The 15687-nt window shown below is 39.4% G+C and overlaps 1 protein-coding gene across 3 annotated transcripts in view; it reads right to left on the bottom strand.

Moving 5' to 3' along the window:
* cadm1b (cell adhesion molecule 1b) overlaps nt 1–15687 on the bottom strand; it is a 158053-nt gene that overhangs the window by 4901 nt on the left and 137465 nt on the right. For 2 of the 3 annotated variants that reach the window (XM_061046684.1, XM_061046685.1), the window contains one exon: nt 11116–11166. The exons of the other annotated variant lie outside the window; for it this stretch is intronic. In XM_061046684.1, the coding sequence (XP_060902667.1) occupies nt 11116–11166 (51 nt within the window). The remainder of the gene's footprint in view (nt 1–11115; nt 11167–15687) is intronic. 3 annotated transcript variants of the gene reach the window in all.

Raw genomic sequence — 15687 nt, 5'->3', positions numbered from 1 at the left:
ATAACAACCCACAAATAGGCTATTGAAACATTTAGTTCTCACTTACTGACAAATCCGGCAACCCTGCCCCTGCCAATAACTGAGCTTTTAAAACACCAAAATAAGGCTTATAATTATCGGAAATGTTTTATATTTTGTCTTCTCACAAATGTCTCTCTGTACTTCACGTAGTGCTGTCATCCTGTTGACAATACAATAATTCAAAATCAAGTTAAATTTAATTTAAATCCATCCAATTAAAATAAAAGGAGAATTTGTTTCACCTACTTGGGAAATAAACACCTACTGGCCTTCTTTCCAAGATTTTGACGATGGTTGTAATACATATGGATATACATCAACACCTCTAAAGATCCCTGTTACACACATTGGCCCTCTTTACCAACCGGCATAAAGCATGGTGAAATCCTGCTTGAGCCCTGAACTACAAAAACTTTACAACTACAGTCCAACTTTCCCCAACACCAACTCTATCTGAGGCACACTCAGTCTCAGGCTGCTCGTTGTTGGAGTGGAACTCTGTAAATTGTGCTGCTTAATCTCAACAAGTTTTCTATCCTGGTTAAATAAAGGTTACATTTTAAAATTTACAAAACATACGGGATTCGAAGATGCAGATTTATAAAATGCACTAACTGAACAACCCCAGAAAATGATGACAAATGTAAGTGCATGCTGTCCAATGTTCTTTAAGCATCCTGGAGGGAATAATGCTAAACTAGGCTACAGAAAACAACCCTTTTCCTTATTGAGATAATAGGTCAAACGTTTTTAGGCTTGCACCTCACACTGCAGCCGTGTTATATACCAGTAAACTAGCATAACAAGGATTGGACAAGCCTTGAAGTCATTTCTGATGTGCACTTTAAGATAAAGTTAATAGAAACAGGCCCATTATATGACATTGGATAGTCAATACAAAAAAAAGACACATTGGGATTTTACAGGGATTAGTTCATGCTGGACTACTCCTTGGGCAGCCAAGCTAAGCTAAGCAAGCTAAGCTAACTGGATGGTAAATTTGTAATAATATGCATCACACTTATATGAGAGTGGTATTTCATATCCAGGTGCTCTTGATACGAAAGTGGAAGTGCATCTTTGACATGATAGTAATATGTTCCTTTGATTTAAAAAAAACTTTTCTTTAAAAACATATTTGGAAATAAAGTCTGATGTCTGTCTAAGTTATAACCCTGCATTTGGGAGGGTATACTGTTCAACCCAGCTCATTATTGGAACATCTTCAGTGCTCCTTAAAGCTGAAATGCTCGCCCAAGACCCTTGAGTGAGCAATGTTGAAAAATGTTTTAAGACAGTTATTTCACCATGAAGCAGTAGACACCGTCTGCAATTTCTGTGCCAGTTCACACACTGTAAAATACATTGTGATTTAAGAGGCCATTTCAGGAAGCTATAGAGCTCAATCACCAGAAATAGGCACAAGTCTGGAGATAAATTGGCGCCCGGTGTCCCCATGCAGAGAAATACGCTGCTGCCTCAGGTGGTGAAGAGCATCACTGTCTAACATTTAGCCAGATTTATCCGTGTACCGCAGAAGAACAAGGCAAAATTTCAAAGCCTTTAAATTTCCAGTCTCAGAATAGTTCAGAGGCGTTTATCAATAGTCTATATCTGTGCACATTTGGACTGATGGAGGAGTGGCAGGCGAGGGAATGGCTCCACTGTTCTTTGCTGCTTGAGAGAGCAGCTCAATTTTCCATCAATCTCACTAGTCATGCTCTGAACTTGAATGATTTTGATAAAAGACGAGCGAAGGGTGCGGAATTTCTCAGCACTGTGAGGGCGTAATAAGTCGAGGTTGAGGGGTCCAAGACATGTGACACACTCCCATTTCAACCTAAACACGACCTTATTTAGGTCGCCTTCAGTCAGCGGGAGGACGTCTTGGAAGAGCAGCTGGAATGAAGCTAATTAATGAGAAAAGTTGTGCTTCAGTTGAGCGCTCTTTTAAAACGGACCTGTCTTCGTGGAGGAAGGCGTAGCATTGTGTTGATGTGTGTGAATAAGCAAGGCAGCGTTTGTTTAGGGTTGCAGGGATGTCAGATCGCACATCCCACTCCCCCAAGGAGAAGGAACAGCTCATGCTACATGCTAATGAACATTCACCCACTAAATGGCCTGTGCAGAGACCTGTCTCCCCCCCGCCCTCCTCTCCTTTAACCTCCCACACCTTCCTGCCCTCACCTTGCTCCCTGCTGTCTTGCGTTTGACACATCCACGAGGAAACATGCCGGGTCTCGACCGCCTCTGCACAGCGAGGGAGAGTTTTATGTAACAGGTAGAGAAATTCGTCCAGAGTAAGCCTCGAGAATCACAAAAATGTCAAAGAGAAACTAAGAATCCCATAATACCTACAGTATCACCTGTTCTGGTTGGATGCATATCATGTTGCATTAAATACACTGTTGAACATTGTTTTTTTGTTTGTCAGTTGTGAATTGATTAAAGGGGAAAGCCACAAAAACATGATCTCCAATTCAATATAAGCTGAATAAATGTTACTGTTCTGCCCATTTTCATTTATTTTTTTGCTGCAGCCACAGCCTGTTTTATATTGTAAGGAGATTACAAGACATGTTACATAATGCAATGCAATACAGAGGCGTAAAGCAAATTGTAAGAAGATTGAAAACATAAAGGTCACCGCTCATGAGATGTACTATTCCGCCAGTGAAAACATTTGTAAAATGAATTCCGCGGCTCTGAAGCAAGCTTTTCTCAAGTCGGAGAAAAAATAACCCCTGACGAAGACATTAATGTTATCACTGCAGAAAAACCTCTGTATCAGCTGGATGTATAGAGGTTTGGTGCCTTCACCAGGCAGTAGGGGTCTCACAAAGAAATGTATAGTGTTTCCTGAGCCTGACATTAGGGACTAACACTACCACGACGTGCTGCTTGGATGGTCTTATTGCACCGCACTGGGAACCTCAACTTCCGCCGTCACTGTGTTCATGAGCTTAAGGTCACAATGGGGACACAAAGAGGAAAGAGATTTCCTGTAGGTTATTGCTGTGAGTGTTTAAACAACACCTTGAAAGCTGTTCTTCTCTCACTTTATTAGTGTGTTGATGTACCAGACTTGTGGCCGCATCAGTTCATTCCCAATAACCACTCAAATGTATTTTTTGTAAGACTTGTTATGAGGATAAATGTGAATTAATTACTTTTCTAAATACAGCAACTAAAGGTACCAACCCAATATCATAATAGAAAAAGGATTTGTGCAATGATTTGTTTATTGATGGATAGCCCCTTGAGATGAACCATCTTGTTTTCGAGGGGGTTTGACATAAAACATTTTTGAAAATTTGTCTTACTAACAACACAATATTTATTTTCCAGCCGCATGTTTCTGTGTAGAAGGATGTGAACTAGAAGTACCAACATCTCATCAGACTCTGTAATGCCATGTTCCGAGGACATTCTCTTTAGTTTTACCAGTTTATTTTTCAGATAGTAAACACAAAACAGGAGGAAGGATAAAATAACCTTTCTGTGCTCTAACCCCTCTCCATTTTTTAAAAGGCATCTCCAATATTCATCATAGTTTTACCGTGTTTCTGGTCTTTAAAAAAATGCCATGGCTAGGTAGAATCAGTTATATCTGAACCAGTTCACTTTCTCACTTCCATTGCTGCAACTTTGTTGGTTTGCCGTGATAACTGGTCTCATATCTGATGAACCGAGGGGCGTCCAAAACAGCTGTATGAGGGGGGCCTTAAAACCGCCTACCTTCACTGGAAAAATAGTGACATACCATTCCGGAATGGAATCTAGTGGGGCATACTGGCTGCTGCATTGTTGTCAGAGAAGGCAGTATTTCAACACAGCATGTTTCCTTAATGTCTGATGATACAAAAAAGTCAGTTTAGGATTTAATTCAGTAGATATTAAGCTGGTGAGGTAGTAAGGAACAAACATATCTGTGCAGCAAGGAATGACTGGCACACAAAGAACAAAAGGCGTATAGATGGGAGTCTTGATTGAAAGCATTCTTAATGAATCATCGGGCTGAAAAAACAATCTTTGACAAAATACTTTGTCTTTTGCTGCACTCTGATAACTTAATCCTAAAGTTATGAGAATGAATGTAAAAAAAAAATATTAAGATGACTGCATTATACTCAAGCATTTTTACGTTACAGGGAAGTTACCTAAATAATGCACAGCTGTAAGTGCCTTATTCCTAAATGGATCTGGAGTTAAGTAAGTTGTTGATCTCTAACTGTCCATGATCTTAATTTCGGAAACCTACAAGGACTTATTTTAGTGTCTTATGGTGTCATATTGATATTTATGTCCTCACTCATTATGTGTTTATTAGTCATTCACTTGCCCCACATATCCAGGATCAAGTTTTTGATCTCCCTCCGTTGGTCAATGTTCAATATATATGCATTCATACAACTACAAGGTATATTGAGTAGAAAAAAAACCTGCTGAATGACAGACAGTGTTATTACAGCAGCCTTTGTGGCCTCACACTTGAAATAAGTAGAATTTGATGATGTCTGTAATGTGGCCGCTGTCCACAGCTCTGCTTGGGGAGTGCTGACATGCCCACACCGCCGCCCTGACAGGATGTGCACAGCCGTGGGGATTTATGGAGGAATAAAGAGGATTTGCAACTGATGCCTGTGCCTGCGCGGCGGTGAAATCTGCTCCGCTGAACTCCCAGCGCTGCATGCTTTACAGTCGTACCTCTGTACTGGAATGACTAATTGGCGCTCTGGTCAGTAACTGTGTATCTGTCAGCGAGGAGATCAGAGCTGCGAGCTTGTCACCAGGCTGATTACATGGAGCAGAGTTTCAGTTTGCCCATCTTATTTTTCTTTTAATAGTTTTCTTCTCACATAACAAGGCATATCTCTCTCTCACACACACACACACACACACACACACACACACACACACACACACACATACACACAAACATATTCAATAGATGTAATTACATGGATATAATTGAAACAATGCCTCTCTTGCTAAGCGTTCACTTTATTTTCACATAATTGACTCACATTAACCCTTTCCTTGCCAGTGGCAGGACAAAGGAGCATTTCTGAAGGACAGTCAACAGCCACTTTGCAGCATTGAACAGCTTACAGCCATGGCTTTTGTGTGTGTTGCTGTTTAAAAAGGAAAGGGACATAATGAGATGAGCATACATGGGCAATCTCTGCCAAATCATTTTCTGCATTTTTGTTGTAGCAGACCATCAACATAGCACAATATAGTCCCCCTGTTTAATTCCAATGCCACCGCTCTGCTGCTAAATAGATTCCCCGAGTCCTTTATAACAACCCAAACAATGATTTGAAGATGTACAAATACAGCTGTGACATTTACAGAGGTGCTGAAATACAAGTGAGAGTGTGGCGACCACTAATAAAATGACAAATGAATGGAAATCGTGACAGTGAACTTGAACTCCTCCACTTTATTGTATCTTAAAGATTGGCAAAACTCTCCGCATGAAAGCCGATAGCACCCATCTCCACTTCATAGCTCCCTCTTCAACATGTTTTTCCTCACAAGTGGAGATCAAGGCAAGGAAAAGGGTTGACGAAATAATAAAAAAACATCTTCTTTCCAACAGTTGCCATGTGACTAAAGTACACTTCATCAGCTACAAAAAACGAAGACACATCACAAGTTCATTGGCACATAACATTAAATCTCCAAACCCTAATGTGCTAAATAGAGCTCCCTTAATCATTTACAACCACTTCATGGAAAAAACAATATTACTGCAGTGAAACACTCTTTTAACTTGAGAGGTGGGCTGGCATTACCAACCTGCTCCCAGGAGACCAATTAAAATGGACCGTTACAATATTTTCTGTCTTTAATAACTATTTAAAGGAAACAAAAAAAAAACCTGCAGGTCGGAAAAAAACATAACTTCAACTGGGAACCGGAGTAAACAAATGGGTGAGACAAAAACTAATTAGCATTTCTAAGTGATTCTCTAATTCTTCCAATGAAATACTTCAAAGAGTAATGATACACGTTAGAGTTAAAACAACACTGGTAAATGTTTAATGGCTCATTATGTTGAATACTAAATCCACTCGTAAACGTCTGTGTGTGGAAGTCAATAGTGTGCACGAGTTAAGGCTAAAATCCCAAGATCCAACAGCAGTGGAAACCTGCAAGCACTAAATGTGGAGCAGAGCTGCCGGAGGAAAAACACAACGTATGTGTGTATGTATGAAACGGAAATTGAGTTTTTAAATGCCACCTGCATGGGACAGTGACACATGATTTACTCACTTGTTTGAGGGAACCAAGACAAGGGAATAGCTCTGAAGTCATGTATGTTATTCTGATTCTATAAACATCTGATGGCTAAGCTAACCAAGCCATAAAACTGATGAAAATGGTAAGGGGTTTTTTTTCCGTCTAAAGGGTGTAGTACAGAGGCCAGACTGTGGGTCATGTATACTGTAATGTTTGCCTCAAAGCTCTTATTGGCAGTTCATTTACAGCTCATTTCATCCATAAAGCACAAACCTACTTTAACTCATCACACCCTGAAGCATCTTTATTGTTTACTTCCTGACTTTTTATACCACTTTGGATCTCTCATCAGAGGTCCAAGCATCATGCTAAACAACGATTTACCCCCGACTGGAGCTCTGCAGGAACATAAGACCTTTTTAATCAAGTCTACAACATAATTCCTTGTTCCCTGTCTTCTCTCTGGCTCCTCTCGACTAGCACAGGGGGGAGAAGGGGGTTATGGAAGGCTTACCCGGGATATGATGTCCCTGCCTTGGATCCTCTCTGAGCATCTGATGAGCTGGAGTATAATCGCCACAGACTCCCTTTATTCCTTCAGAGTCAGGGATTCTGGGTAAATTCCCTCTTTCCCCCAAAAAAGAAATACGACCACTGATGGATAACCTGTGGAAGGCTGTTTTATCCTTCTGTGATGCTGCAACCATCCAAGTTATGGAAATATACAAATGAACTGCAAGAGCAAGGTTGATGTTATGACAATTTAACTACATGAATTAGAACATTTAAGGTTATGTGCTTAAATAATGCACCAAAAAAACATCTCAAATACATTAACACTGAAAGGGTTTGTAGATATTCACTGAGAGTTACCTCATCAAAGCACAACTTATTTCTTATTGCTTGATATTTTAATTGAATTACTGTTTTATTAATATTTGATTGTATATAACTATATTTTTAGTGCAACTGCAACGACCAAATTTCCCTCCAGGATTAATCAATCTACAACAAAGTGCAAATTTGTCTTCAGCTCAACAAATCCAAGAAATAACATCAGTCAAGCTAACATTTAGCTAGTGGATTCTGAACAGTAGGCGTTAAAGGCAGTTCTTGTCAATATGATTGGCTAAAGTCTGGAATCGTGAGTGTGTAGGATTAAGATCAGAACCATTTACTTCCCATCGCATGTACAAAAGTATGCATCATTTAAGATCAAATGCTTGTTGAACTTCTTTGGATAAAAAAGCTTTTTGGTCCTGTCTAAGTTTGATATATCCGAGACAAGTACTCAGTGAAAAACAAGGTCACACATGTCAGTCAACGGTTTCATGAAACAAGACATCTTTGTCAAGATGCAAAGCTTTTTGTTTTAATGCAATATGCACACAAAAGAACAAGGTCTTATAACTTCCAAAAACATGAAAGAAATGTTCAAATGAAAGGGTGACTTATCTCTCCCATGAGGTCTGCACACATACAAACACACACTTTCTCTCTCTCTCTCTCTCTCTCTCTCTCTCTCTCTCTATATATATATATATATATATATATATATATATATTCACCTCTGCATTTTTTAAGACACTGAAAGACCTGACAATATGAACTCTTGTGAAACTTTGTGAACATGAAAGAGCACAGAAGACAAACAACTGTGAGATTGTGTGCTTTAACATGGCATTTTCTCTGACTTCACAAAACCATATCCAGGCTTTGAACTCAGTTTGCACGGCTACAACACGAGGGGGAGGAAAACTTCACAGAAGAAAAGAAACTGTAGCAAGTTGAGTCCTGGCATGTTTAAAATCTACTTTTTGCATTTATCATGACCCACAAAATAGGGCGGGGGCGTGTTAACGTGATCTGGAAACTACCTTCAATGTTCTCTGAGGACAACAGAGGGTCTAATCTGGTGAGTGGATCAGTATTTGGATTTTAGCAATTTAAACGTTAACCCCAGTCATAATGATAATGTCATTAACTCAACTGAAGCTATCAAAGTCTGGCACAACATATGAAATTATGGGTGCAATACTTGATCCTAATGCAAAAAGAGTCAGTACCCCTAGCACTAAGACACAAAACAGGTCTACCTGTCAATAGACAGTCACTTAATATTCAGTATGAGTTGTTTTTTTAGTTTAACTGGAATCCTGTTAGCTTCTGAATTAGTAGTTTTAAACTGCCCAGAGTTTGCATGATAGTCTCTGGGGGAAAAAAACCCTCATCACTATAATTTCCATGATCCAAACACTAACAGAACTAGACCTAATTAAATGAATAAAGAAAAAGACCTGATCATTTATCAAGCACATACATCCAATATATCTAGTAATGGTTCGAATAGCACAAAATGTTGGTATTTTGGCTTCAATTTTGTACAACAAGGGGAGCTGGTCATGTGTTGTCCATATTTATATGTGGTCCATGCAAAAAGTCTTTAAAGAAGAACTGTTAAATAACTATCTGAAATAATATTATCTGACACTTTATGTTTCTTCTTAGATGTGTGAGTATATTTTTTTTTTGCTATGATCAGTTAAGAAAATATGCATTTTGATTATGTATGTGTGTGTGTCAATGTGTGTGAGGATAACTGAAGTCTATGCCTTAGAAAATGTACTGCTTGGACCTTTAAAACCAGAATCATATGCAGCAGCCGTTCAGTGACCTCTGATTACGACAGCATATCTCAGCTGGTGATGCCAGCGGCCATGGCATTCACATTCAGGTCCTAATGAAAGAATAAGAAATCAAGCTGTATACTTCCTTATTGGGGGGGTGGACGCTATACTGTGCTGTTGTGCTGATTAAGGTAGTGCAAAGCAATCTACCGCAAGCCAGCTTACCATTGCCCCTGTGACAGGGTATTTAGAAGAGTAGTGAACTGCAAGAAAGCTCAATTACATCCTCCCAGCATGTACTGCATAAATCACGGTAAATCCTTTTTCAAGCCTGTCTATCGGAAATAACTGGAATGCTATGGATAGCTATGGAGCTGGCTGCGTCAGTCTAACTCAGAGGTGAAGAAGAAGAAGAGCAGCTTAGTGGGGAAAAATGCAGAGTAATGCACACTTTTGCAAAAAGCAACTCCCTTTTTGGCAGAGCCACACCCAGAGGGAGGCAGCGTGATCACTGGAAAGCTGCTGATAACTCTGTGCGAGAAAGAAAAAGCTGTTTTGAAGTAGAACATTTCAAACAAGAGGCAGCAACTTGAAACATGCAATGAATGCAGAGGAGCTGTATCTTTGGGCCTCATTCACTAATATGTGCGTAAAAATGTTCTTACTTTAATGTTCTTAAAAAGGGTCTGCTGCGCTCTCTTCTGCAATTTGCTTCAGCAAGGCTGGATCTTTACACTTTCTTAGATGTAAATCATAACCATAAATGTTCCCTGCATGCTCTTAAATAGGCTCCAATTAATCAGCTTGTTTTGGTTACAGATGCGATATTTCATATCAATATTATTTGGAGTGGTCGACGATTAGATTTAAGATTAAAGATTAAAGGATGATAAGGCTAATATTTCATGATTATTTAATACATTTAGTAAATGCATTAGTTTATTCACATTTTTAATGCTTGTCTTTTCAACATTTGTAAAATATATATATTTATATAGCTTATATATATTTATTTACTGAGTGTATTTTTAATATGTCATAATTTAGTTAAAAGAGTGTGTGTTAACATTTTCTGAGAAAGCTGGTCAATCCTTTGTGCGTATGCATGGTCTGAGGAAGTTCTATTTTTGTTCGCGGAGTAAGAATAAATTCAAGTAAGAATACATTGATGATCCCAGATTTGTGCTTCAAACGTACGCACGGTTTAAGCACATATTTGTGCGTACGCACTTGTTAGTGAATGAGGCCCATTGTGAGTAGAGCAGACATGAATTCAAACAGTACCATTTATGTGACTTTTAGCTTTATTTTTTTTTAAAGAAATAAATACAGTATGCACAAACAAACTATTAACAAACTGCTTGATAAAAAAAATGTATAAATGGATGATATCTGAAAGCTGCCACTTTAAAACATTGGAGCTTTTGATGCAGTCTCACACTGAGTTTCAAGCTTATTATGTGTATGTTCCCACCCCACGATTCATAGCTGTATTAATTCATGAAACGCTCATGACAAAAGGGACAAAATTGCCGTATCTCTAAAGCAGCTATTGATAAAGCGATCCATTCTTAAAGGATAGTTTTTGTATCAAAATGTCACATTCTGGCATATCCAAATGTCACCTCCCAAGGTTAGCTCACCATCTGTGTAGCCTTAGCGGTGCTTTTGAATTAATAGCCATTTAAAAGAAAGGTTATTATTGAAATCAGTTTTTAAAAACAGCTAAGTCAAAGTATGGAGGAGAGGCCAAAGGTTGCTGTACAAAATTAATCGACTTTTCTTCCTTTTATTCATCTTTTAGAAAATAGTTATTGATGTTTTTTTGGGCCTCGAACAGACGACATGTGACTGGCATTTGTAGGGGAGATGTAAAGGGCATTATAATATGATGGATGGGGCGGTTGAGATACGGCTGCAGATGCTGATAAGATAGCAGAACAGCAAAGCAAAGGCTGTACGTTTTCCCAGATCAAACATGTGACAGGAGAAGGGCTCTGACAGGTGTCGGTGACAGCCCTGCGCTGCCTGTCCTCATGGACACCCATCAGCTGCACTATCTGATTAAAACTGGCCATCCACAGTCCCTCTTAACCTTAGATTACAAGACCTCGTTCTTTCTCTCCCCGATCATTCCTGCATGCAAGCTCTTTCTCTCTCACACACGCGCACACACATGATATCTGAGAGGGACAGGAGTGGATGGGGCATACAGTACCTTGCGTGTTGACTGGGTTGGTGGTGGGTGTGGGGCTAGTGGTGGGAGCATCTAGATGAAAAGAATAAAAATAAATAAAGAACATGTGTAAGAAATAAAGGACGACAAGAGTAAAGAAAGAGACAAAAGTCATTGAAGGTAAAAAGCTGTGCTGTAAAATAATAACACCATGCAAAGTTTTTTGGTTCTGTTGTGTAGTTTGAGAAACTACAGGAAGCTTTGAGCTCAATGCTAACGTGAATGTGACAATGCTCACTTAAGAATTGGTATTATTTTAATCGTTGTTACCGTGGTAACTTGTGCTGCATTTGAGGCAGAGTAAAAAGTCAGTGACCTTCAAGTGTTACAGGTGGACAACTCCAAACATAAACAAAAAACATGGCCGACCAATACAAACTGATGTTTCCCTTTCTTCCTGCAAAAGTCAGTAAATGTTGAGTAACTCTTTTTATGTTTTTTTTTTTACACTTTTACAGTTAACACTTTTCTTAAATTTTTAAATGAAAGACGGTAACAATATGTAAGTACCTAATAACACTTGAGTTACATTTTGTCAGTTTGTATGTGTAATAGGTTTAATAGGTTTTTATATGAGGTATTATTTCAGTTTAATAAAGAAAAATGCTTGATGTTGCTTTTAGTTGATGGTTTACAATTTTACAATCTGTACTAGCATTGATGCTTCTTTTGTCGTTCATCACAGTGAAGTTTGGGGAAGCTATTTAATCCAAGTTTACAAGAAGAAACTTGTGTCGTAACATTTTGTCTGTGAGAAGTTGGAAACGTTTGCATTCCTGGAGGTCAGAATTACATCCTTGTGTCTGCATCCTAACATTTGCTAATCAGGAGGATTATGAGAGTGACTTGAATGTGAAGACTTAATTTATCAGCAAGTAGTCTACTGATCCACAGTACACTTCACATAGATTAATGCTTACTGTATGTGTTGGGCTTTTTCTTGTCCTGTTTCCATCTTACCAATGGATCTTAATATTTAAAAAGTACATGAATGTGCCCTCTTTGCTCCTCGGACTTATCCTAACTAACTGTTAAATGTTCTTTCAACTGTGTAGTTATGCTGCTGCATGTCTAAGTTAGTATACTCCTGTCAGGGCACGATGGGCATCAGTGCCATCAATCTCATGCAGATCCATCCAATAATTGTGGATATATTTCACAACCAAAAAACAAACACAATTTAAAAATAAAAAAAAAGAAGAAGCTCTGGGTGGGGCAAGATAAAAATTGCCAATCAGGAAAATCATTGGCCTTTATCATCTGGACACCATGAAAACATGATGACCACCAATAAAGCTGTTAGGGTCTTAACATCAAGATCAAAGTGGTGGAATTGTACAGAGCTATTTCCTTGTGCTGATAGTATGTCATTGTTCTCAGCTATTGTAATTATTTTTTGACTTATTTTCTAATTAGCTATGAATAATAATGCCTGACACTCAAAGAGAGGTGTTGCTATTTTCATCAGCCTCTCTCAATAATTAAGTCAAACGACAAATTAAACCAGCTTGGTGGCCTCATGCTGCAGCATCCTCCGCCCCATACTGTACTGATTAGACATGTCACTTGGCCACTCCACTAAATATTCAGAAAGACAAAACGGAGGACATTTCAGGTATGCGATGGTACTAAAGAGGGCTGAGGGGAATATGCGGCTGGCTCTGGTGCTGGAGGGGAGATAGCACAACCCCTTGCTGGGGCGCCGACACAGCGGGGGAAATTGGCTGGCTGTCTCCATGCCTTTACTGGCTGCACTCCATCAAAAGACAGCAGTGGGGGACCACACACTCCCAAACTAATGATAAAACATCAAGGACAGCATAATGTTGCTGCCGGGGATGGAGTGTATGGCGGAGGTGGTGTTGACGGTGGTAGGGGGGTATCAGGGTATCGGGAAGAGATTCTGCTTTGACAGTATTTGAAGAGGAGGGTGGGCTAGATTTCTTTCCCAGTGACCGAAGGCGGTCTGATAGCTGAAATGTCAATGTCTGGAAGAGGGGAAATTGGCCATTCAGAGGAAGAGGGTCTTCACAAAGGCCGGGATAGGATGTGGCACATATAATATCCAGGCGAACAAGAATTCTCCATGGGCAATTTCCAGGCTGGATGACTCGGGGCTCTGCATTATGAGGGCTGAAATATGAGTGCATTTCGGAGAGGCCATATTTTCAGGGAGCATTTGTATCAGTGAGGTATTTGATATGAGAAAATTTAAGCATAAAATGAAACAATGTAGGAGAAATTGTTTATCTCTGCCTGCTTAAAGCTGCTTGCCAACACGACAGCGGGGAGGAGGTTTTGTTTTTCTTTTGTCTATTTGTTTTCTCTTGCTTAAAAAGCAGTTTGAACATGAAGTTTTAGATAAATTCCTAAATAAAAACAGGGCATCGCATGTCTGTGAAAGATACGGTTATCGCCTATTTGATATTGAAAAAATGATAATAATCCACTTTATTAATAAAGCATCATTCAAAAAAAAAAATCACAGATTGATTTGCAACAAAAACGGTGCAAAAATAAAAGAAGAGAATAAAACAGAAAGACAAAACTAGGCACACTATATCACACAAGATTGATACAAACATAAATAACAACACATATAAAAGAACCAATAGGCAGTTTTTAAGAAGTGTTGTTTAGTAATTTATAAGAAAACAGTTTGCAGCCTTGGATATAAAAAATTAATCTTCAAGCCGATATGTTGAAAGTTGCTCCTCTCGTTGTTGCACATTTAGCTGAATCAGTGTGATTCACAAGGACAGTTTCACAAGAGTCCTTCATAAGAACAGGGAGACTCGTCAGGTCTTTCAGCTCGTCTTAACAGAACCCTGAAAAACCCAGAATTCACAGTGATGTGTGAATCTTTGACTTCCTGTTTATGAAAGATTTATACTGTAAGTCAAAAACTCCGCTGTAGGCTAGGCTGCTACGGTAAAGGCATCATTTTCTCTCTCTCTTGCCGACAGTCAGTATGTGAGTTATAGCAGCAGATCACCTCTCTGACAGAGAAAGGCCACTCTCTCTGGCCGACTCTCCCAAACACCTCACACCAGCTCGATTCACAGCCCAACACGGACACACAGGCGTAGAGAACACCATGACATGCCTCTTTCTCAGCCTCACGTACAATACAGGCACCACAATAGGACTTGATTTGATGTGGATTTGCATCTGCCTCACACCTGTCCAGGCTGTCGTGCAGTGAAAGGTCATTAGTCGTTTTGAAATAGGAAGAGCTATGAAGGACCAGCAGTGGTAGAGGGTGGCAACACTATCAAAGAGAGGGAGATGGAAAATGCAGCTTTGTTCTACTTATGATACTTTGCAAACTAACATTTATCAAGAACAAAACAGCTCGTTAAAATAATGGGTTGCATGTGGTTGTTTAAAAAAAGCTTTTTCTGACCGGTGTGTGGAGGCTTTAACTGGGGGAAAAAAAATCATAAATTAGGAAAACTTGACGTTAAAAGTTACAATTTTTACTTTTATAGGAAATGTGGGAGGCTGATGTAAGTGCAGGGATAAAGGTTGTGAGGTCCTGATAAAAAAAGGGGAACAAATATAGCACAGGTTCCTCATGCTAAGACCAATCCATGTTGCAAAGCACACTCTAATTTAGCAGCTGTAGTAGGGGTGATTAGTCTGGGACAACACACCCTCACATGGACCACAACATGAGTTTGCCTTGCATTAAATCCTCCAGAATGAAAAAAAGAAGAAGTGGGAGCGCAGACATAATTATACACGGTTATGAGCACCTTTGTACAAATCTCTTGTGTCTCATTATGGCAAACTCAAATCATGTAGCATCCAAAGCTCGTACACCGGAGCAACAGTGTTTAAGAGAGATGAGTGAAATTTGAGGACCGGAAGTTACTGATTGAAGACGTCAGGGCTAAAGACACAGAAATATCCTTTAGGCAAAAAAGAACCGGGAACATTTGCCTCCCATTGCTTTTCATTCAGTCGTCAAGTGTTAGCGGTGCAGCATGAAGCAAATGATACATGAATGTTAAGGCGGAAGGCACAGACATCATTCATGAATTCTTAAAGGCCTGCAGGCAATTCAGTGAAACTTTTGAACTGTTAGACTATTATATTAGTACTCCAAAATGTTTGAGATTAATGCTGCATCCACTAGGGCTCAAGCAAACAGTAGAGGAAACACTGGATATAATTTTTAGTGGAAAAAAGAAGGGGCGGTCAGCAACAGAAATTGTGGACAGCCTTGGCTTTTTGAAGTCCTCTGTCACATCATTCATAACCAGATTACGTCGCTACCTCAAACAAGCCGAGGCGTGTACAGAAGTTTTTGTCTGGTGGTGGACAGGGCACTGATTTATGAAGTGGTGGAGAGAGTGGAAGAGAAGTCAAAAAAGCATTCATATTCTGTCTCGGCTGATCATATCTACTTTAACTCCTAACACTAAGGTATCATACAGTTGTTACATCACTAACAACATCACGATTTCTAATTAAAATGGAAACGCAACAGAGTAGCAACATCTTCCATGTCTGTTTAGGCTCTCAGTCATCCAGGTTATGGCAAATTTG

The sequence above is a fragment of the Labrus mixtus genome, chromosome 9, assembly GCF_963584025.1.
Source record: "Labrus mixtus chromosome 9, fLabMix1.1, whole genome shotgun sequence".
In the NCBI taxonomy this organism is placed as follows: Eukaryota; Metazoa; Chordata; class Actinopteri; order Labriformes; family Labridae; genus Labrus; species Labrus mixtus.
The sequence above is the reverse complement of the archived record's forward strand: the minus strand, read 5'-3'. Positions and strand labels throughout refer to the sequence as shown.